Source organism: Pinus tabuliformis, chromosome 2_1 (assembly GCF_031772625.1).
Source record: "Pinus tabuliformis cultivar Carrire ecotype Pingquan chromosome 2_1, CPIR1, whole genome shotgun sequence".
NCBI lineage: Eukaryota > Viridiplantae > Streptophyta > Pinopsida > Pinales > Pinaceae > Pinus > Pinus tabuliformis.
In genome coordinates this window covers 744,048,274-744,073,366 of record NC_142299.1, presented here as the reverse complement: position 1 = coordinate 744,073,366, position 25,093 = coordinate 744,048,274, and the positions used below count along the sequence as shown (strand labels likewise).

Genomic DNA, 25,093 nt, shown 5'->3' with positions numbered 1-25,093 from the left:
TCTTTATATGTCCTTTCAACTTTAAAGTCCGAGGTTGTGATATACCTGTCATAGCTGATAGTGACACTTGCAGAATACTTCCGTCATCTAATTCTAGTGAGAATTCTAGGACATCTTCTATTTCTTCTATGTCAGAATCCTCACTATTTGAATCATTAGTTGCTTCACACTTATATAGGTTTTTTTATTCTTTTCCTTTAGCACACCTATGTTTGGGGTCCCACTTCTCACCATAGCATTTGCATTTGCCTTGTTTTATCCTTTGTATTTCCACATTAGATTTTTCACCTTTACGACGATGTGGTGGAACATATCTTGTATTATTTGAATCCACTGACTGGGGCATTCTTCGTCTTCAATATACCTTTTCCAGTTTTGACCATAGTATTTGTTCAAATTTCTTTTCAGCAATTTTTGCTTTTCGTCTTGCTACTTCTATTGACGTAATGTCATGAAGGTCAAGTTCTACTTGTAAATGAGTTTTAAGTCTAGATATGTATGATTGAACTAGATGAGACTCTGATAACCCAAGTACTCATGTTACTAAGGTCTCCCATTCTTGAGTGTACTCATCCACACTTCCTTTTTGTCGTAATTTGATGAGTGTTGAAAAAAACTCTTCTTCCCTTACACCTTGGAATCTTTTAAAGAATGCATCTTTAAATTTTCTCCAATTGATGGCAATTGTCGTCTTCTTCCACCACATATACCAATTATATGCTTCTCCTTCCATTTTCATGGATGCGTGCCTAAGCTTTTCGTCATCATCGTTGATGTCATAAATCTCGAAGTATTCTTCTGCTTTATTCATCCATGCAACACTGTATTTTTCGTTCCCATCGAATTTAGGCATCTCGACTTTTGCCCTTCGTTGATATGTCGCTAATGGTTGAGTGAAAAAAGGGTGTTGATTGGTAAATGTATCCTAGAGTTGCTTATTTGAAAAAGTCGCGTTACTATTTCCTTGGTGGGGCGTCACTGATTTTTTTGGAGATTCAGCTTTTTCTTGAGAATCTGTTGATTTTGTTGAGTCTGATGAATTGTGCTCTTGATTTCCTCCATCTTCTTGGAGTAGTTGTTCGGGTGTAATATTCTACTTTCCACACAAGTGGTTTAGCAATGCTATGGTCTGGTTATGATTCATTTCAGATTGGATCTGGTTCTACCCTAGCTGTAGTTCTATTCGATTTGTCGTATCTTGAAGCCTCTTGATATCATCAGAATGCCTAATAAACTTACTCTCAAAATTGACTAATTTTTTATTCAAATCATCGGAGTGGCTAGTAATCCTATTCTCCAATTCAATCAATCTTTTACTGAAATCGGCCATTGACATTGACGACATTGAACGAGTTTGTGGGGGTGTATATTTGTCTACCAGCTTAATTTTTTTTAAATAATTAAATTAAATTAATTAATTTAATTATATGACATATAATATATAACTATTTAATATAATATAGTTATAACTATATATAACGATTAAAATCAATATCGAAATTAAAATTTATGCTATTAATCGAAATGAAATGGCAGTCGATGGATAGACACGACCAGAGAGTCAATGGCCACGTTGGTTGGCGGGCAGACGTGGGTAGATAACGATGGCTTGGAACAGCGACAGAACCAATGGTGGATCGAAAACAACAGCAGAGAGAAGCAATGGTCGGTTTTGAGAAACCACAAGGTCGACAGTGTTATGGAGGTGGAGCACAACAGTAGAGAACTGAGGGCGACGGTCAAGGGATAGGAGATAGGGAGACCGGGACAAGCGCAGAAAAGGATAGTGAGAATTAGGGTATGTCGACGAAATAGCAGAATGACGGCTAGGTGGGTCAACAGGTGGTTAGGAACGAGGCCAACTTGTTGGTCGGGAACAAGGGTCAGAAATCAGCGAACAAGAGGATAGATGGCCGGGGAATAGCAACAGTGAACAACAATGGTAGGAGATGTGGTGGCTTGGATAGTCAGATAGTCAGCAGAAGGTGGCAGAGAGCAGAGAACCTGGAGCGCAGATTAATGACTGATGGTGATGATGATGTAACGCAACAATGCAGGGACGAACGAATTGTCTTCAGCGAACTAGAAGTGTGGCTGGCTCTGATACTAGATGAAATATAATGACTTCAGTAATAAACAGAATTACATAAATATTTTATTAATAATTGAATGATGATTACACTTTTGTGAGAGGCCCTGGCTATATACTGTCTTAGGTGCCCCTTGGTGAATGGGCATGATCTTTGATCATGCCCTTTTGCCTAATAAACTACAACTAACTAATTTTTACATAACAATGGTGGGGAAATCTAACACCACAACCTACCATGATTCTGGAATTTATGTACAACGTCTTTCACGGAATTATTAAATTACAACAATTAATCTCATCCATCACTTTCCACTTCTATATCCTTACAAATTAACAATAGGATATGTCTAACGTCAAGATCGCTAATTCTTCTATGCCTCTTCATGATCTCACCATAAATATAAGCTAGAACAACAAACATCATATGTCCACAAATTCATGCATGACTTCACAATGAGTTATACCCTATCTAAATATGTATACACTCAATCTCTCTCACCTCTGCACACCTGCCTCCTATGCCACCTTATGGTGAGCTAAACTCTATATATCTCTTAAGTGCATGCACACCAAGTTCTTATGTGGATTTGTAAGGAGGCCATGCAATGTAAAGTATTTCTTCCATTTTGTTATTTGGAGAATATTTTGGGAATGTCTCTAAGTCATTGTTCCTATAAATAGTCACATCATACCTTTTAGATCAACTTGTTCCTCCATGTAAGCCCCCTTCTTTTTGCTAAAGTTAAGTGATTATTGTCATCACCTTAGGAGTGGCCACTCATTCCCCATTCTTTCTTCCAATGTCCCCCACCACCACAATCTACACAAAGCCTTTAGTGTTTAGTTCATGGACCTTATCAACTTACTTGACAAGAATGTCATGTCCTCCGACAATTAATCTACCACCAAACCCTTCCTACCAACCCTTGTAAAACCATGATCCCAACACATACCATGTTTTCCATCAACCTTCTCCACATAGTACAAGCAAGTATTCCCCTCAAACAACTTAATTAGAACATAATGACACCTCAACATGTTCATGAAACATGCAATGGAATGATACAATAGATCAATCAACCTAACTAATATGTCATGTTAGTGGCCATAAGTCTCAATGGAATGGTAATTTAGAAGTAACATCTTCTCAACGTCATTTTCCCATAGTCAAATACAAAAATTGGTTTTGAATAGTGACACAAATTGATATAAATAGTGTAGAATACCTCATGTTCCATGCCAATATTAAATGTGTCCTCATAACTTAGTATTCCCTAACCACTAACCATGAGCACAACATGCTTGCACATTAACCACTAATAATGAGTACAACAAGCTTGCACATTTCTAAAAAAGATGGACAATCTAGGATTTGGAAAAATTGCCAAACAAAAACAAAAATATTGCATCATTAATAGCATGAAGGTGTCTCAACAAGTATAAAATCACATCCAACCTTCTCCTTTCTCTCATGCTGCATTCTTTTCTCTTATTTTCAAAGTCGAAATTGGTTTTTTTGCTCATGCTATAGCAAGGGCTTTGGCCTCATCTGTTACATGCTAGTTGCAATGGTGCCTTCCCTCTATTATGTCATCCTTAATTTTCCTTAGAACCCACTCTTGGGCACTACATCATGCCACTTTGTAATGGCACACTCTAGGCACTTGAGTTACATGACTCATCAACACAATACCTAGGCTCCACTTACTACATCTATTTCACTCCCTGTAAGAGTGTCTTACACCTTGACGTTAAGATTAAACTTGAACTCCAATTAATTTCCCTAGAATATTCTTATCAATTTGTAAATTATGATGACTTCTTAGATACCCTCATTGAGACAAAGCAGATCAAGTTAGATGGCATAGAACATGATTCCCTAATTTTCTTTGATCTGCTAACTCTATGATACACATCCACTAATTATCTTCCATTTCATAATGTGTGCTCACTACATATTGCTATAACATGTCTTTACCCTACTAATTTGATAGTGTTCACTCTCAATTAATTAGCACAAACAAGGTATGAATGTGTGCATTATAAATTCTTGTTTCACATAAGATGTTGTTTCTTTTCTTAAAATTTGACTACTCATACATGTTACAATAGGTTTATCCTAATTTTAGTTCCATCTTACCAACATCACCCATATTTTGTATATATAGCGTGAAATTCACCTAGCATTCCAAGGACTAATGTGGAACACATAATTACCAACATCAACCACTACCCTCTTCCTTCAACTTACAACAAAACCCATAAACACTACCTTTATCATGGTTCACAATTTTCTTGGTACATTTTTTAACTTTAAAAAGTATTTAATAGTAGCCCAAGTACAACAAAAAATGGTACAAAAGCACACAAATTCTTCATTCATTTTTTAATTTTAAAAAGCATTTAATAATAATCAAAGTACATTAAAATATATTTAATGATAACCCAAATACACAATGAAATGGCACATATGAATAAGAACAATTTCTTTTAATCATGGGATTTAATAATTTAATGGAGCAATTTAAACTAGGCTCGAGACTAAACTTATTAGTTGCTTATATAAACCAAGAGTATATCCAATAGTGTACAAGCCAAGTATACCAATAACTTGTGACTTAGCAAAGGCCAATATTTCTCGAGACACACTAAAATGGATCTCTATCTTAAAGAGCATCTATGCTTCTAACATTATCTCAATAAGTCAACTTATCATTTATAAACTACCTAAATTATAAACCCAAATACCATTAACATAAACAATTACCCAATATTAATAATGATTGATTCATCATTTTCACAATATTATCCACTTACTTAAAAATATTCAATAATTCTTATCCACTTATTAAAAATATTCAATAATTCTTATAATATTGGGAAAAAAATTGCCTATAGTCTTAGAAATGGACTTCCAATACACATTATTGAAAACCCATAATTCATATATTATCCACTTAATTTAAGGATATTCAGTAATTCCAATGGTATTGGGCCAAAGAAAATAGTCTATAGTCTTCAGAAATGGACTTCCAATACACATTATTGAAAACCCATAATGCATACATTATCCACTTAATTTAAGGACATCAAATTATTCCAATGATACTATGCAGAAGTGTCTATAGTGTGCAGAAATGGACGTCCAATACACAAGATTGAGAACCCATAATTCATACGTGGACCAGAGGATAATTGGTCTTCATATAGTGGGGTCCTCTAGGCGTAGGCACCTCAGCATACATACACTCATTTCGTTTCATAGCATTACCCACCCCACTATGCTTCAGTTTACATCAAAAACTACTTTCCCAACAACAACTTTTTATTGGATAAGGTTCACATTAAAAAAGTTGTCACTAAAAAACTGTGCAAAACACAATGATGGTCAACCTGGCCCCATCAGTATTTACATTTCATAACATTCCAAACGCTAAAAATGTCATCAAAGCATGAAAATATCATATTTTGGACCATCAGATATAAAGCCAAAAACACTATTTTGGCCCATTAACATGAGATATGATAGAGAGAGGGGTCCACATGGAAAGACCAAATATTTGGGACACCACCCATTAAAGTTGTGCAATACCTTGTACCATCACAATACAGTACAATCCTGATAATCTGTGGACACGCAAGAAGTGTTAAATTCAATTCTTGTTACATTGCACCGCGTCTTTGACCCTACAATGTGTTCTCCAGTAAAATTGATCCAAAAATATTAGTAAATTTGATAAAGAAAACTATTATTTATAAAAAATCAAATATATATTAACACAAAAAAAATATAGAAGAATCTCTCCTCTGGTTTTTTGACTGATGCTTTTCTTATATGCATTATATTTACAATCTGGAACTGTTTTTAGAGCTTTAATATAACACTATATAGCTTTTTCTTTCTGGAAAAAAAACAACCAAAAATATTTTTAAAAAATCAAAAATTTGAAAAGAAAACAAAAAACAAAAATATTATAAAAGATAAAATTAATCCAAAAACTGGAAAAGCTCAAGCTAAGAAGAGCAGTGAGTGCAGCTTATCCTTTCCACATTATAAAAGATAAAATTAATGAAAAAACATTAATGGAAAAGCTAAAGCTAAGAAGAGTAGTTAGTGCAGTTTATCTTTTCCACATTGTTAATTGTAATTTCTAGATTAGTGGTTTTTTTTGGGTAAGTATAGTTCAAGTGGTGGAGAGGAGTTGCTATTATTCTCTTCCACTTTGTTAATTGTAATTTCTAGACTAGTGGTTTTTTTGGGAGTCAGTGTAGTTCAAGTGGTAGAGAGTTGTTATTATTCTCTTCCACATTGTTAATTGTAATCTCTGGACTAGTGATTTTTTTTGGGAGTCAGTGTAATTCAAGTGGGAGAGAGGAGTTGCTATTATTCTCTTACATTAGTCAGTGTAGTTCAAGTGGTAGAGAGGAGTTGCTATTATTCTCTTCCACATTGTTAATTGTAATTTCTAGACTAGTGGTTTTTTTGGGAGTCAGTGTAGTTCAAGTGGTAGAGAGGAGTTGCTATTATTCTCTTACATTGGTAATTGTAATTTCTAAAAGAGTGACTCTTTGGGAGTGAGTGTAGAATAAATGGTAGTGAAAATTTGCTATTATACTCCTCATCTCCCCAACACTAATAATTGTAATTTCTAAACAAATGATTTTTTGGAGTAATTTCTACATGAAAAATAATGGAGAAGCTCCTAACTATAACTCATACAAGTCTAACTAATACAGTGAATTACAATCTAGCTAATACAGTGAACTAGTACATTGTAGCTAGTCTGATACAGTGAACTAGTACATTGTAGCTAGTCTGATACAGTGAACTGCAACCAAAGGAAAAGAGTTACTGTAGCTAGTCTGATGCAGCGAACTACAACCAAAAGAAAAGAGTTAGCAGCCAGAAATAAATGTACAAGGGACCACAAATATCATCATAGAGTGTTGTCAAGTCATAGACAGCACTCTGTATCAACAAACCACGGCAGTGTGGCATTGACTGTAATCGCATTGTCGATGATGAGACGCAGCGACACGACACGTCCGTACGTGGACAACCCTCCCTGCCACACTGACATACCACAGCCACGCCCATGGCATGGCCTGGCCTGACCCCACATTGCAGTGATGACGTGCTACCTTATCCTTAAGAACACCAGTATGTCAACGAGACAAAATCTAAATTCTATTCATTTATGGTCGTCCTTTTTTGGACTAAAAATCTCCGAAAACCAAGAAAGGTAGATCTCTGAAATCACAGTGCGAAGAAAACCAAGAGGAAGATCTCCAGAGTCGGTGCGGAGCTCCCTTTCCATCTGATTTGTAGGGTGGCTATCTCTTAATACGAGTTTGTTCATTTATAATCATTTGGTAAAGCGCTTATGACGAGCCTCAAACCACACAGGATTTGTAACTGTGAACAATTTATTCATAGTCCAGGATCAAAATTAATAAAAACCATTTTAGTTTTCTGCTTAAGAATCACAGCTTAAAAGGGCGCGAGCAGATTCTATTATAGAAGAACAAGCCACTAATTCCAGTGTCAAGATTCATATTAGATCAGTAGAACTGAAAATATCTATTATTTCACAAAATACAGAATAGATCCCTACTCGAGGGATTTTCTCTCAAAGAGATCCACTCAGTTGGCCAGGTTCAAGTTTCATACTTGTCAGTGCCAGAATTTTTTTTTATCATTTTGTAATGAAGACAAAACGACAGCACACGGTGCAATTATCAAATGCTGGTACCACAAAGTTTCATGCAAATTTCTAACAACAGTGACTTTGAAAGCTATTAAAAACGAACCACATAACATGGCAGACAACAGTGACTTTGAAAGCTACTAAAAACCACAGAACATGGTAGACAACATTTACTCCTGCATAACCATGATAACAGAAAATAATTGAAGACCACTAGCAAACCAAAACAACTTTACCAAAATTCCAGCATTTACTCCCACCATATGCATGAGAGGAGAGAAAAAAAGACAAATGGTAAACAAAGGAACCATCACCAAAAATTCTCACATGTTATCTCAATTAAATACCAAAACCCAGAACTACATCATCCTTGAAGAATATTGCAGAGTTCATGCATTTCATTATTTTCTACTGCCAAATGTACTACAGTTTACTGAACAAACTGCATGGCTATTTCTTTGGAACGATTGCATTCACTATGAAAAGATGGCTTTGTTGCAACACTTCAATGTTGGCAAAATGCTCCCAAGACATTAATTGAATTGCAATCTACCATAGAAGTTATCAAGAGCCAAACAAAAACAGGGCATTTCTGTTTTAAGCCATTCAGATCAAACCAAGCACGTCATAAAATCAACAAAATATGATATCAAGAAAACAGCAACTGCGTAAGATTTGTTTGATTAGGACGAAGTTCCAACACTGTACACATGACGATTTCTCAATGAACATTACAGATAGCCTAAAACTACAGGGCACAAGCAACCCAATTTACATTTTTTTTTCCTTTTTTGGCTCATTTTCTTTAACTTAATCTACAAAAGCCATGTGTCTATCCTGATCTCTTTCCTGAGGATATATATCTTTCAAAACATTTACAGCCTTCATATCCTACAAGTTCTCTTCTGTTCTCTGCACTCCAACAGGTTAATCCTACATAAATAAAGCTACTTGCCGCTTGTAGATAACTCAGTTCTCTGCCTTAAACTAGCAGAGGGCTTCAAAAATAGGAAGAAGAGTACAGGTATTGTTAGGTTACTCCAACAATGGATTTGAAATGGATTCAAACATTGTGAGATGCAAAAAACTCAAAATCTGGATGCTCAAAATCTGGATGCCTAACTCTTAGCTGCTTTAACCAGGAATCGGCAGAGCTATACAGAGCGAAAATCCGTTGTTGATCAGCACTCCCAGTAGAAGTCCAAAGACTTCCTTGCATTTTGTATGTGGCAAGTCCAAATGGAGGAAGACTTATGCGTTGGGAATCCTTAGGATTCTTTTCGGAAAACTCAGTCCCAGATCCAGACACAGTATCACCTTGTCCAATCTCATTCTCTGCAACAAATTTGAGATCCCAGAGTCAACATCAGGCTTCCTGTTTTCAAAAATTGATTTTCACTTGCTTCTGATATCATATTAAGCAGAATCGAATTACCTGAACAATTTAAATCAGCAAAGGACTATTTCAAAACACAGTATCCATCACATACCTTGGAAGGAGAGAGACAATGTATGATAAGTTAAGAAGCAGGCCGAGAGATCCCTAACCGTACGCCCCGTTGGAATGTGATAAATAGGATACCTAGAATCAAGAACATAAATCCCAATTTCTTAGAGGGTTATATTTCACCATAATACTAGTGTTGAAAATTGAAAGCTTTCAGCATATGTGATGCAATCTGCTATATAAGTAACCGTCAAATGATTCCACAATAAGATGCAGAAAATTTACCATGCAACTGACATCCAACTTGCTGGAGAAAGATCAACGCTTCTTAAAGAAACCAATTCTGGAAATCCACGTGCTAACTGATTGACCTGCATGGAGCAAAGTACAGCTAACTGAGAATAAAAAGAATTTTATACCGAAAGGAACCGAAGAAGAAGCCAACTAAGAGATCTACTCGAACATTAACTTCTAAGATCTTAAGCAATAAATTCAATATCTTTCTTCACCCTTGTATTGCCTCGAAAAATTCACTGAAATGTTTTCAGAAGGCTTTACAATAGATAAACAAAGGAATCGTAGAAATCAGTGAAGGATTTGCTCCTCAGGTAACACAGAATCTACCTTTTCCATTAGAGGGACTCTTCCATAAGGCAACGCTCGCTCAAAATACTGGAAACACAGGTGCCCAAGTCGATCTTGTAGATGCCATAAATGATCAGGATCGGCCCCAGAATCTTCGGAGACACCATCCCATGCTCCTACTCTTTCACTGGAATTGCAGGATTCACTTCTGAAGCTTAAAGATCTATCAGTACCATGTCCACTTTCACTATCACTGCTCGAATCGCTGCTCGAATCCCTCGATTCAAAGTCTCCATCACTCTCATCCCTCATACTCCTGGTCAATCAAATGACAATCGCTTTACCCAACACGCAAAATTCACAGAAGGAACAAAACAATTTGCAGGTACAACTTTATAATAATAATTTTGCTAAAAAAAAGACTCCGAGATGTGAACCTCACCTGAAGTTTGAAGACGATCTAATGTCAGTCGAGGTATATATCTGAAGCGCGGAAAGGTAAGGCACATAATATTGAACTACAGTTTCTCCAGTATTCAAACGGATCGGTACTCCTGTTCCGTACACACTTGATTCATTGTAGTGATCCCAGAGATCTCCGAGGCTGAAATACTCTGCAGACTCTGCTTCGGAGGGCTGCCACCACTTGTTCAATGCAGAATCTCGAAGAGATGTCTGTTTATCAAAGGGTCGTTAGAAAATCAAACACTCAAACCTCTAAAAGAAATTAAAGCCAGAAAAAAGAATCTAGTATTAACTGCGAGGAGCTAAGATGCTCTGCATGCCAAGCGTTTCACAACATGATAGGACCGAAACATGTGACACTACTGATTATTATGCACTTTTCCCTCAAAATCCCCCAACCCCAACCCCAACAAGCGGAATCGAACCTTGGTGGGTTCTCGCTTCGCATTCTACTGCTTTCATCACTGAACATCACGATCCCATTGATTATATGGGCTAAATTTTGATAAATGAATCTTAAAAAGGTAAATAAAAGCGATTGATTTTCTCAAAATTAGATTGCAGATAAAAGGCTCTGCAAACTAAAGGTTAGACAAAAATTACATGGTAAATAATGCCGATTAATTTTCACAAAATTAGATTGCAGATAAAATGCTCTGCAAACTAAAGGTTAGACAAAAATTACAGCCTTTCAGTCAAGACCGACCTGATATAAAGCTTTCAAGTCATAACAACCATACTGGAACATTCTGATCAACGTTCGGGATACGAAAAGCCTCAAATGGATGCAAAATACTCTAAAAGAAACGGATTCTTGCATAGATAAACCCTTATTTTGATCATTTATCTGCATCAGATCAGAGAGTATGCTCAAAAGCATGATCAGCCTTACCTTGGACAAATACTGAACTGGCATGATTGGTGTAGTGCGGTTCAAAAAGCGCTCCAGATTCGTCTGGAACGAATCTTCATACGCTGAACAATTAGACATCTTGTACGCAAGAGAATTACGATCGGCCATATAAAAGCCCCAAAGAAGAAGAAAGTGCTTCGAAATTCTCCCAGAAAACAGTCCTCTGCCACCGATTTGTCTTTTTCAACATGCATTTGCAATCAAAACCACAGAATTAACGCCGAAATTCAGAGCCACCATGCCAACCATCATCATCCGCTCCATCAATACTGGCATTGGGATGGAAGAACCCCAAAAGCCAATTTCTCCCACCAAACAAATCAAAGCCGCAAGCCCCGCAACACGCAATTTATTTCGAACCCTCAACCACCACTGATGAAAGATTCAAAGACCCTTCTTTCACCGCAACCGAATTCTCCAGCATTACTGATACAGAAACTCAGAACCCCAAATTTGAAGAACCCGAAGTGCAGGGCTCGGAGTTTTTCCCTTTCTTGAATTCTGGGACCAGAAGCTCTTCTCAAGAGTCACTCCAGGGATCGATCGGAGGACAGAATCGAGTGACGCTCTGGTGTCTCAAATACCTGTAAGGGTGGCAAACGTGGCAAGTGATGAGCAATCCCACATCAACGAGGAGAGAAAACAAGAACTTCCGAATCCGTCTAAGGGGGCGCACGGAAACCGATCCCCGGTCGCTAGATATTTGAGTGTGGATTCTGACTACAGAGCTCCCATGCCCGCCGCTTCTCAATGCCTGGTGTTCCACGACCAGCCACAGTAGCATAGACGGATTCCAAAGCCCAGTTATTAACGCTATTGTAATAGGACGTGGCGCATGCCGGCTCTTAAATGTTTTTAACCTTTTGCGTTGCGGATTTTATCGTCCGGCAGATCCACGTCATTCCGGTAGGAGAATCTGCCAAGGAATCTTCCTTATCCCCGTCGATGTGGGAATCATATATAGAAATGCCTGTCGGATTTGATCATTTAGCCAGCTATGTATGTCAATCAAGTTATGGGGCGCATACATATCCATAGGCATCGGGACTCCGGCGGCCACCTCGCGTTTCCGATGACCCTCGCGGGACCCACCCCGTCTCGTTCAATAACAACGGCGAAAATAGACCGCGCGCCAAAACGCCATTCACAACTGTTCGAAACATGAGCTCTGTTTCATTCCCAAAACATTCCTGTTACATTCAAACGATTGAGGACTGATTTCTGTCTCGTTCTTTGACAACGGCGACGGCGAAAATAGCCCGCGCGCCAAAACGCCATTCACAACGGTTCTAAATCGGCAAGCGCATGAGCTCTGTTTCATTCCCAAAACTGATTTTGCAGAGACCTGGATACAGGCAGGGAGTTGCAAGTATCAAAGCGATTTTAGAAAAGGTTCTAATTCTATTTTCTATTTACTATTCTGAGCACATTATGCTGTTCCTGAATCCTAACCAGCACCCATTTTGAAATGCAGTATTAAAATTCATACATTCAAATTTTGTTTTTAAACAGTGCTGTACCATATATTCAGAATTTGATTCTGAATATTGTGATGTACCGTGCGCAACACAAATTAAAAGAGATGTATGACATGTATTATACAAGTAAACCAAAATGGAAAGAAAATAGCTATGGTAAATCCATACTGTTCCCCCAGAAGTTTGCACCTAAAGCTTTTGTAATTCCCCTGGCGCTATATAGATCCCAGGTCAAAAAGGGATTAAAGATGGATTCATGCTATACCCCTGGTGCTTTATATATCCCACGTCAAGATGGGATTTAGTATGGATTTATGTTAGTAGCTACAAAAACAGCAACCTTGTTTATACAAAACACAACCGTCCAGCCCTCCAATGGTACTCATACTAAAATTCTGACCCATTTTAATAATATACCTGTAGATTGCTTGAATTCATTTTATATCTAGTTACAATGGACAGGCAAGAGCTTCTATTTCTAGTTTCCCTGTCTCTTTCACTCAAAGAGAATAAGCACACTGCCATCATGGAATCCTCCAACATAGCCATCTGCAGCTTCCACATCCATATTCAAATGGATGTTGGTCATAGACTTCAGCCTTCGGTATCAACATGGAAGGTCCATAGAATAGACTCATCTGCCTTGCCATGATTATAATCCCTTACAACATCAACAACATGAAGCATTTATGCATTCAAAATCATTATCTGCTCAGCGATATCTAAGAATATGAAGAATGATACAACCTTTTAGGTTGTTAATTAGGCTGAAGTTATGTAAAAGCCTTAAGCACTAGTAAAGAACATGACTAAAAAATTTAAAACATAAATACATTGACTATAATAATGATTTCCTGAATCATTAATAATGATTTCTCAAATTTTGTTTTGCAATTGTCATATTTTTGACTGCCCTTTACAGCCCAGAAACTTCGGCAATCATCACTCACAGAAGCACAGGGGAGATTTATTCAGGATATCAAAGGGTTTTTTGTCACAACTAAAATAAATACTTGAAGCGGCTTGGTATGGACTCCTCAAAGAGGTTGAACATTTAATACTCACCTTTTGGTGTATATTTTGACCCTCTGCCAGTTTCTTCTTCAACAGGACAGTCATTAGTTCTCTTGTCACCTCTAGAAATAGACAGAACTTTCTGCAATGTTAAGCAGGTGAAAATTTTAGTTTGTTATAATCCATGGTTATGAAGTCCTATTCAGTAACTTGCAGGACAGAGAAATTTCAAACTAAATAATAACAGATAATGATCACTTACAGTAAGCTTTGGGTTTCCAACATCCTTTGCACCAAAATTTTCAGTTGAACTGAAATCTGAAACTTCGATATCTATCTTTACACTCGATATTGATGTTTTGTTATCATTTTCTGCTGAAAAGGAGTGGTCACTGTGATTGTTGCTTACATGCATTTTTGGCATTGGCTGCTCCTCATATAATGCTCCACAAGATGTTAATGAAGTTGAAACTGTCATATGAGGCATACCATTAAGCAATTGGAAATCCTGGCCAGTCACAAAAGAGGTGTCTGATGAATTGAGTAGTGGTTCTGAAGATAATTGTAACAGTGCATCAGTTCTGTTAATCAATGTTGTATTCTGCAACAGGAAAAAGGGGAGAGTTTTAAGTATATTAGACTATCTGAATTACTGTTGCAGCATTTAGCAATCTTCTCTATATAGGACATGGTAATATTCTCAATATATATGTGGTTCTTGATCTTCAAAGAAAACTTCAGATTTGTAGGTCCTGCTGCAGGCAAGGGCACAAATCAAACATTATCTTATCCTATATTCATAAACACAATGCCTCATACAAGATAGCATTACTATATCATACATAAATTGTACCTTTACAAGAACATGCTCAATTATTTTGCAGAGCATGGAATTTGATTTGACAAGATGTTGCTCCGGAGGCCATATCTGATGACTCATCCTCTGACACTTGCTGATGCTGAGGATGTGCATCCTCTAAGTCTTATCACTGATATTTGATTTTCTGTTATTTTTCAAGGATGTGCATTCAGACTTGAGGTAGCATAAAAATAATCAATTTCAATCAGGATATTTTGTCATGTTAAAGTATTCTAACATGAATCTATTTTGTTGTTGTCACTATGCAGTGCTTCTAAGCCCAGGAATGGTGGAAAAGTGGACACTGTGCATTGAAGTATCATGCCGCCCCAATCCGGGTCCAGCATCTTTAAAAATTGTCCTTCACAATGGGGCAAAAAATCATGTGATTTATAGAATATGGGAAGTGCAGGGAAAGACAACCAATAACGAAGCATACTACATTACACTTGTTGCAGGTTTAAAAGAGGCAAAACACAATGGGGTGAATAACATAACAGTGCTGAGAAACTCAGAATTAATCTGTAATCACATGGAAGGCATCTACAATGTTCGCGCAGACAATTTGAAGCCCCTCTACAGAGAGGCAAAAATCTGGAGTGCTCGATTTAATTCTTTTTCGATAAAGAACGTTGCGGAGATCCATAAAATCTCTACTGATCTAATGGTTGGAGCAATCTCAAGTGTAGATGCAGGTGCCAGAGATGATTCAGGATCATCGTTCATTCCACTGGCAAACATTGATCAGCATCAATATAGGTCTCGACTATGTGTATACACCATGGTTGTCATTTTTATTGGGATTCTCATACCGTGGTTCTTTCAGTAAAGTACTCGTTAATGTACTTTTTTTTGGTTTTGTAATATCATTCACCTTGGATGTCCAATCATGTTATAACTGAATTCATGTGTCCAATTATGTATATTATATTTGATGTGAACTAATTATTCTTAACCTACTGGTGATTCTGAAGGCCATCCACAAGTTGGCAAATGTGTGGATCATTGCTTTCAGTGCATATGAATATGTGAATGTTTGATTGGTTTTAATTATGTCCATTTAATATTTTTCAAACTTGACTAGACTACTATTGGACATGGAATTATAACTCCTCAGCTTAATAATATGTATGCACAATCTTCTTCAAGCATCATTCATGATTGCCTATTAATACTTGTTTTTATAGTTCTTTCATTAAAAGGGTCACCTTCCAACTTCATTCTGGGAGTTAAAAATTTATAGAAAATTTCATTAAAGCAACTAATGTCAATATTTTTTATCTCGAGTGGTGAAGGGATTATTATGCCAAGTCATGCCACATGTGTTTGGTATCTCATCTAGATTGTGTTATGGTACTAAGATACCTAGTGTTTGCTTGGAGACTCTAACCCTGCAAATTTTAATTTATTGGCAGTTTTGTAAGACTATCAACTCAACAAAAACATAATTTGGGGGAAAAACAGTAGGAAAATGGTTGAAAGATATAAAATAGAAGAAAAAAAGAAGAGACTCGTGTTCATAATGCACAAGTGCAAGCAACTATTTCAGTTGTTGGTGTAGATTTTGTCATTGTTGTAGTTGCAACTGCAACTACTACATCTTCTAATATTGGTTAGAGTAGTCAATCAAAGACAAGTATGGCAGTTGCATCAACAGCTGCACTTGTAGCAAAACCATGTGTTGAGATTGTAGAGTGTATGGGAGAAGACATGGAATAAATGGCATCCATGGTAAGCTCTGTTGTCAACTTCAAAATGCATGTAGATATTATGACCCTAACTACCAAGGTAGCCACAAGTACTCAATTTTTCCTGAAGAACGAACCTTTCAAGCAACTTGCATCCATTTTGGAAAACTGAATATACTAGATTTCCTGTTTAAAATGTAGTCATTGATTGCATTGATAATTTCTTCCTCTATCACTTTCGAGTTTATGTTTGCATGATGAAATTAGAATCTGTTAATTCCAACCAAAAGTTGACTACCATAATATCTTGTTTGATCTTGAACACAATATTCTTACAACTTTTTCGGTTGTTGTGCTAAATTATTTCATTAAATGTTATCTTGCTCTATGCAATCAATATATGATCAAGTTTGGACATGGAATTATAACTCCTCAGCTTAATAATATGTATGCACAATCTTCTTCAAGCATCATTCATGATTGCCTATTAATACTTGGAGGGTACCAAAGGCTCATAGTTACCTTGTTATCTACACCTGTTAATTCCATCCACATACTTGCAGCTGCTCCATAAAACAACACAACTATCTGCACAAGCAATCTTATTTCCTTCATTTGAAGCATTTTTGTTGAGTAGGGTTTGCAACACACAAGCAATTCTAGGTAATGTATCCTTTCTTTTCCTTGCTTTCCATACTATATGCACTCACCACATATTTATTTCCTTCAACTTGTTGCTTGACACGAAGTTGGAATCCTTAACACCTACATATAAACTTAGAATGCTGATCACTTGGAACATGTAAGTATTAATTCTCTTTTTGTTTCTTTAAGGACAACTGTTTTATAGCCAGGTTCAAGCATGTTTGCAAACCTCTGGTCGTCTGATGATAACCATTCTTCGACATTTGGGTGAGACAACCGTCACAACTGAACTTTAGTAACATTCATGTTAGACCTCTTATTTCTTGTAGGTTAATCAACCTCCATGCATAATTACGCTACACTCTCAGTGCATGGATGCTCACATTATCATGGAATAGCATTAATGATCCACAACTTCGTTAGAATAAATTTCTGCAAGAATACATTTCATACATAGAGACTACTCACTCAGCTCAAAGAGTCCACTTATTTCCTTTCAACATGTCAATTTACTTGTTTTTCCTAGAAGCGGGGAAACAGCAACCAAATGGTAATAGTTTGTTTACCTTCAATGGCAATCTTCCCTGATCTTGCTGGTTCTTCATGAAATGTTTTCCAAAGGGGTAAGACTACACACTCAAAAGAAGCATGAAAATGCATCATAAATTTGTATGTGTCATATAATAAGAAAATACATGATAACCGGTGAAAAGGCTCATGCTCAAGTGAGATAAACAATGGATCGGATTAGCTATTGATGAGGCCAAAACATACAAATTGTCAACTCTTAAATCAGAATTCTAATCTAGGTAAGAAAGAACAGAAAAGGCTTCCTTCTCTGTCCAAACACAGAGTCATGTCTTGTGCAGAGGCCCCACAATCTACTCTAATACCACGTTGAAAAACATCGTAAGCACCAAAAATGAAAAGAGGGGCATTGCATTTATGTCTTCAAATAATAGAGCCTATAGATAGTTGAAAAATGTTCAAAACCTTTATTGCAGTTACATAGTTCCTTCATGTCATTACCTATTTCTGACCTAATTTTACACTATCATTACCCACTAAATTAAATAAATTTGAATGTTCAACTGCTCTGCCAAAATAAAAGTTATATTCACCTATCTGTTATTTTGTGAAATAAGATAGGAAATTTTTTGAGTTATAAAGATGAGCAGTCTTCAAGGCAAGCGCAAAGCATTACGTATGGATGTGCTTTATGAATAGAAACCCTGAAAACATAAGCAGAATCATAATATGTATTGAATCTGTTAGATGCGAATGAGTTGTAGCAAAAGAAGCTTCATTTAATTGGAGCAGTGGTAACCATAATTCAATGCTTGTGTAAAATATTTGTATGGTTATTGTATTTTAGGTATATCGTTTTGTACATATTTCTAATGTCTCTCTTCAAAGATGTACTATTTTATCACTGATGTAACATATAAACTCGTTAATATGCTGCTATGGTATGTTGGATGCTATTTTTCTTGAAGTTTTTGGCAGAGGATGTTGTTTTTAATATATTGTCCTGTGCACACCACTTGTTGCGGGTTGCAGAGCACTTGTTTATTGGTGTGGCACTTGTTTATATATAATATGAGGATGGCAAAGAAAGTTATATACCAGTATTTTAACAGAGAACAGGGAATCGAAGAAACCACTAACAGAACCTAAAGAGGGAACTGAAAAACCAGTCTGCAAAATTAGCATAGTGGTTGGGTTTTAAAACCTTGTTTCAAAATGGAAAAGAGGGGCAAGGGTAATTGAGTTGAAGGGCCTGGAGATATATATTAAAAAGGCACACGGATGGGGGCACTAAAATTTCAACCTGCGAACAATATCTTTTCATTCAGTTAACAAGTAAACAAATCATTAAAAAGTCATGTGCCCTGTGATGTTGTCGTAACTTGTAAAACTGTCCTTCAATATATGTGTTATATCAATATATGAGAACAGGGTATAGTCCTAGTTGATTTATATATATAATGTTCTGGCCAAACTGAAAAGGAAAAATATTCACACAAAAAAGATTGTAAGTGAAATAAGCCGTTAAGAAATCATATATGTAGCTGAATAAATTCGGTTGTAAGTAATATTGAATCAAATTTACAAGAGGGGTGAGTGTTAGCTCTGCAGCTAATGTCCAATTGCCCTTTTATCATACATTTGTCACAAAGTTGTGCAGTAAACATACTACTACAACAGGGACAGCAAGCTGCTCCTGCCTTAGTAGAAGTCTACTTATCATCAAAAGATGTAAAATGTTTCTCAAGTACTGATCTATTAAAAAGTCATGTGCCCTGTGATGTTGTCGTAACTTGTAAAACTGTCCTTCAATATATGTGCTATATCAATATATGAGAACAGGGTATAGTCCTGGTTGATATATATATATAATGTTCTGGCCAAACTGAAAAGGAAAAATATTCACACAAACAAGATTGTAAATGAAATAAGCCGTTAAGAAATCATATATGTAGCTGAATAAATTCGGTTGTAAGTAATATTGAATCAAATTTACAAGAGGGGTGACTGTTAGCTCTGCAGCTAATGTCCAATTGCCCTTTTATCATACATTTGTCACAAAGTTGTGCAGTAAACATACTACTACAACAGGGACAGCAAGCTGCTCCTGCCTTAGTAGAAGTCTACTTATCATCAAAGATGTAAAATGTTTCTCAAGTACTGATCTATTATGAATCCCGGATCACCACCAGCAATGTTCTGAAATGAATCTCTGTATATGTATCAAGCTTCATCAATCAAATGGATGCTGCCACCATTGGAGCAAAGTGCTGGAAGATGATTGATTTTCAAGCTGAGCTGCAGAGGCTGCAGTGCCCAACCATTCATCTAGTTCACCTCTTGGCTGCAGCTCTTCCCAACTGGCAGTTTGCAAGCTGGCAATGCATTTTTCTTCTCTGAATGGAATCTCCTTGATGGAGTCTAAGTTTGACAGAGGTTCCCCAGTAGATGAAACAGAGCCTTTCATGGATGCAGAAAGTACAAATGAGCCAGGCTGGTCCAAATAATTCTTTTCAGCTAAATTTGGAAAACAGCTGTAGGGATCTATTAACTTGACTGATTGTGACCTTATCATTCTTGTGGCATGCACCATTTCTGTGGGAGCCTTTTCAAAAGGTATTGCAGTAATTTCTCGTGGCTTATCAAAAATGGATTTATCCTTGTCGTCCACTCCCTTTTCCAAAGAAAGCTCAAATAAACTTTCAGCAACCATTGGTGTTTGTACAGAGTTGCATTGTTCAGACGCTGGAATTTCCATTTTATTTGTTTCCCCCCGGTGGCTCTTTGGTACACTGACAGATCTCTTTGTCCATTGTATTTTTGTCATTTTGTTTGCATGTTTCTTCCATCTATCTTCAATTTGACCATTAGAAACCACTGCACTGCAAAGACATCAGATATATTCAACAATTATTTACCTGCTCCAAAAAATATAGAAATTTCTTTAGATAAATGAAAAACTCGACTGACTGAAGTCTCCATTTTTCTATAAATTACGCAGGCTAGCATAATGACGAATCAAAGCAGGAGTGTTAATAGTAATAAATGTTATGGGTGGTGTATTTGAGTGTATCTATGTATCATTTCAGTGCAGAAGAGAGCAGGTAAAAGATGGATATCAAACTTAAATGGCTGTTGGAATGAGTAGATTTTATGTTATGCTCAGTTTGGAACTTGAATGCCTCAGATTAGAAGATGCCGTTGGTTAATATGAAATGCAAAACCCTATAAATGAGGCCTTTACGTTATTTAAAACGTTACCAAATAAAAAATGCAAACACTGGATACCAAATAAAGTACGGATCGGCATATGCTTTGGAACCCTAACAAATTACGGATGGGCACATCGTGATTATAAAAAATGCGAATCAAACTCCTTAAGCAAACAAAGAGATTTATAATTACAGAATGTTGAGAGAATGCGAGGGTTTTAGCAGTCTTTAAAACAGTGATTATAAAAAATGGAATCGAACTCCTTAAGCAAACAAAGAGATTTATAATTACAGAATGTTGAGAGAATGCGAGGGTTTTAGCAGGGTTTTAGCAGTCTAACAAGACTTACCCTGCAAATGATTTACTTATTCCATTCTTTATAAATACAAGGGCAGAGAAAATTCCAAGGATGTTGAAGAAGGTCAAATGGTTAAGCTATGATCTCTCTTCCTTGCATGCGCCTAAAGATATTCAAACCCTGCTCCCCATATTCAGATTAGAGATGGAAAGCAAATTTTAGAAGAGAAATAAGTTTGGCCTCCCTCACTTCTTGATAAAAATAATTCCTTCATGTGGGTAATCAACATATTGTATCCACAAATAGCATCTAATTTCACAAATCCATCCTTGGAAGACAGCTCCAAGACCACAAGATGCATAAAAAAATGAGATGCTTTCCATTAAAACCTGTAGCAAAGGAAAGGATTTGACAAAGTTGTGGACCTAGATAGATTCATGCTCAGAGACTCGCACAACTTGAGAGTTACTTGCACTTATGCAGATCAAGATTATCAGTCCTAAATATCTGCAACTTGTAACAGAACACCAGTTGGAAGGTATATTTGGGAAAAAATAACTGTTATTGCTGCTACTACCATTCAATTTGGCCAATGCATTATTTTCTTATAAATAGGGTGATAAACATTATGGATTAGAATGATTTCCTTCATTTATATTTGTGAAATCATTCCCACACCCTCCATAAAGCTTTCAACTACATTGTCTATATTGCTACCACAATTAAATACAACATTTTTCTCAACATAGGTTTCTGTTTCAATTTGAAATACTTTGCTAGAGGAATCCTTTTCAGCACTAGCTATTCTAGTATAGGAGTCCTTCTTAACTTTAATTTCTCCATTACAAAAGCCTTTATAAAGCTGAAGAGCAGCAACGTCTACACTGAAATGATTAAGAGTGTTATTGGGGTCAAGCTGCAAGTTGTGTCGTCGGCTGGATCTACCATGGGTAAAAGCTGTTTCTGCTGCATGCCTAGTTATGTACATGACACATACACTATATTTTTCTGGTGCCTTAGATGTTTCACTTATGTTACCTTCCACATCATCAACTTCCACAGAGGAGATATCACCATACACTTCCTTTCTTTCTTCAATTTACAAATACATACACAACATATTCACCAAAATCAGAGCCACAAGAAAAGATAGCAGTGATTATTAATTCATTGGGGAAATGATATGCACAATAACAAATTTTGTCACATCAGCATTGTAATGTTAGATCTAAACAATAATTATTGTTCACACCAGCACTGTAATGCTACATCTGATTTTTTTCTTTTTTCTTTCACACCAGCAATGTAATGTTAGTTATAAACACATTATTAAGACTGAATTCAACCATAGTCATAATCACTTGCATTGATAGTAAATACACAACAATATTCCAATTTGAAGACTGAAACTTAAAAAAACCAATTTCTCTCACACAGCAATGGTGAAAAATAAACTACTTTTCCCCTTGACCAGAGCTTCAAACAATTTGATGTAGCTCTATCCAGCAACCTAGAAATGCCCAATCTCTCACATAGCCATCAACACCCAGCACATTGGTGTTTTCCTATTTTCCCAATCTATCCTCTGCCTCTAGCAAAACAATTTCTCCCTCTTTTTATTAATTTTAGTAGAGTAGATGCTGAAAAAATAGCCATCGACCACTCAGCATCCATAAAAAATTCGTCGTCTCACTCATTAAAGGAAACAATGTTAGAAATATTTTCTCACTGGAAAAAGAAATCTATCGCTTTTGTAGTTCAAATAAAGTAAAATTAAGCATCCACATTTCTTTAAAACCATTGGCCTCCATGTTTAATGCAACAAGAAATCAAAACATATTTCTCTCTCACTCTCTTATTACCAACGATTTCCGGCAGTTAAGTGAAAGGTAAGAATTAGCTACGTGGGTTCACTTGAATTCCTTAGAGATTGTTTAGGTGAGAAGAAACAACCACAAACACTGTAACAAAGAATATCAAACAGATTTTTTGTTTTTGTTTTTTTTTTTTTTTTATGCACGATAGCAAGTAATCCAGGGATGCTCCGGCATCAATATTTTGCAGAAGTGTACGTGACCTAGTATCACGTCAACTTGCACAAGTGTGGATGACCATGTAATTTCCAACAAAATCCTGCAATCCTATTTGCAATATGTGACTATATGGGATTTGGAGGCGAGGGTGTGGGGACAAAATCACACCATTTCAAAGCCTAAGGTTTCTAATCATACCTTTTCAATATTTTCACAGTTTGCATACATGCTCGATCAAGTTGAATTCCAGTTCTTTATATTTTGTAATGGAAACCCAAGGAACCATGATCATACCCATGTCCAATATACCCTACAATCAACGAAGTTCATAAGATGGCATCTCGTATGTCATTTGATCAATCAATAAGCTTGCATCTTCCATTCTCCTCTGTGCTGCGTCTAACTAAAGCCTCTCGAGGCCTCCCCAGAAATTCCATTATATGCATAGCTTGCAATCAAGCCACTTCATGGGGTCAAATTTCATTAAGACAATTTTTCAAACACTTGGCATACATTCTAATCAGTGTAGTCCTAACAAAGATATCCACCTCAAACCCAATTCTGATAATGTAACTGTAGAGACAGCTGCTCTGATCTGGAGCATTCAGCCTAGAGAAATACCAAGGATAATACAGAAGGTTATATGTTCCAGCTTCACAGCTACACAATGCATTTTCTTGCACAAGCTGGGCACCTCCTTGTCTTGCACTTGTTCGATATATCTACCCATTTTTAGCATACACGATACCACAGTTCTCCCAGGAATTCTTTCAAAATTTTGGCATGCATACTCAATCTCCCAACACAGAACTTTCCTTACCAAAGGTGTCCCATATCAGGGCTTTGATCATTTTCCCATAAACATTAATGCTTCGTGTTGCAAACTCCACACCAATTGTAGATTTTGACTCCAGGATGAATTCATTCCAGTAAATCTGGAAAGAAGATTGGACTTACCAATACCAGAATACCCAATTAGAACCACCTTAGACAAATAGTCAATCATCATCTACTTTGCAACCCATCTTCCCACAGCACCAATGAAGTTTTGGGTTTGCTCAAGAGCCCAAAACCTGACTGGAATACGGTTAATTTCACCTTATTGCAGAAACCCAATAGCTATACGGTTAATTTCACCTTATTGAAGAAACCCAATAGCTCTTTCAATGGGTAGATAATGAATATTGGCCTATTACAGAAACCCAGTATCTGGGCAGATGGATACACCATGGATATCAAGTTAATCCAGAAATACACGACAAATATCGTCCTATTGCATAAATCCAATAGCTACTTCAATGGATAGATAATGAAAATTGGCCTTCTCGATGCTCCTTCCAGGTCTCTGCAAAATCAGATTTCAATCGATAGAACCTAACAGGAATGTGCAGCGTCAATCCGGGTTGGATTTCGAACGCGTTTTGGCGCGAGGGGAGGTCGACAACAGCAAGTTCGAGACGGGGCCGCGGTTGGTGGGTCCCGCGCTCGTCACCGGAAACACAAGGTGGTCGCCGGAGTCCCGTTCCATGGATATGTATTCGCCCCCCATGCTGTGATTGACATACATAGCTGGCCCAGCATTTAATACACAATATATGGCTGGTTAGCCCTTGCCTTTTTTTCCTCCCATTTTCACTAATATCTTTCTCTTTTAAATTTTAGGAGTTAGGTAATTAGGATGTTTTTAGCCCATTATTTTTTTCTCTCCATAAAACAATATGTTTTTAAATTTTTAATTACAAGAATTAAAAAATTTCACAATTTTTTATTTTTTTAAATAGCGTGTTGAATGTCACTGTTAGGCCTAATCAATTTTTATGATTTTGGTGGGGAGGGGAGGTCACTGTTAGGCCTAATCAATTTTTATGATTTTGGTGGGGAGGGGAGTCCACTCCTTGAGCCGCATTCCAAAGCCCAGTTATTAACGCTATTGTAATAGGACGTGGCGCACGCCGGCTCTTAAATGTTTTTAACCCTTTGTGTTGCGGATTTTATCGTCCGGCAGATCCACGTCATTCCGGTAGGAGAATCCTGCCACGGAATCTTCCTTATCCCCCGTCGATGTGGGACTCATATATAGAAATGCCTGTCGGATTTGATCATTTAGCCGGCGGATTTCTTTCGCTT

At 36.8% G+C, this 25,093-nt stretch overlaps 2 protein-coding genes across 2 annotated transcripts; both read right to left on the bottom strand.

Moving 5' to 3' along the window:
- Nucleotides 1–8,447: 8,447 nt before the first annotated feature.
- Nucleotides 8,448–12,028, bottom strand: LOC149202723 (uncharacterized). The gene is made up of 6 exons (XM_089403233.1): nt 11,190–12,028; nt 10,275–10,507; nt 9,872–10,148; nt 9,533–9,618; nt 9,291–9,382; nt 8,448–9,135 (listed from the first exon to the last, which is right to left on the bottom strand). The coding sequence occupies exons 1-6, from the start codon at nt 11,316–11,318 to the stop codon at nt 8,864–8,866; spliced, it is 1,089 nt and encodes a 362-aa protein (XP_089259359.1). The 5' UTR covers nt 11,319–12,028; the 3' UTR covers nt 8,448–8,863.
- A 7,329-nt stretch (nt 12,029–19,357) lies between these two features.
- LOC149202722 (uncharacterized) lies at nt 19,358–24,521 on the bottom strand. The gene is made up of 2 exons (XM_089403232.1): nt 23,165–24,521; nt 19,358–20,304 (listed from the first exon to the last, which is right to left on the bottom strand). Exons 1-2 carry the CDS (start codon nt 23,188–23,190, stop codon nt 19,656–19,658), a joined length of 675 nt encoding a protein of 224 aa, XP_089259358.1. The 5' UTR covers nt 23,191–24,521; the 3' UTR covers nt 19,358–19,655.
- Between the last annotated feature and the right edge of the window lie 572 nt (nt 24,522–25,093).

Coding starts and splice junctions, on each gene's coding strand:
- LOC149202723 (XM_089403233.1), bottom strand. CDS start 11,318: ATGGCCGATCGTAATTCTCTTGCGTACAAGATGTCTAATTGTTCAGCG. Junction 10,149..10,274: donor AGATCGTCTTCAAACTTCAG/GTGAGGTTCACA, acceptor TTGATTGACCAG/GAGTATGAGGGATGAGAGTG. Junction 9,136..9,290: donor ATTGTCTCTCTCCTTCCAAG/GTATGTGATGGA, acceptor AATTTGTTGCAG/AGAATGAGATTGGACAAGGT.
- LOC149202722 (XM_089403232.1), bottom strand. CDS start 23,190: ATGCAAACTGTGAAAATATTGAAAAG. Junction 20,305..23,164: donor ACTGTGAAAATATTGAAAAG/GTATGATTAGAA, acceptor ATGTCTTTGCAG/TGCAGTGGTTTCTAATGGTC.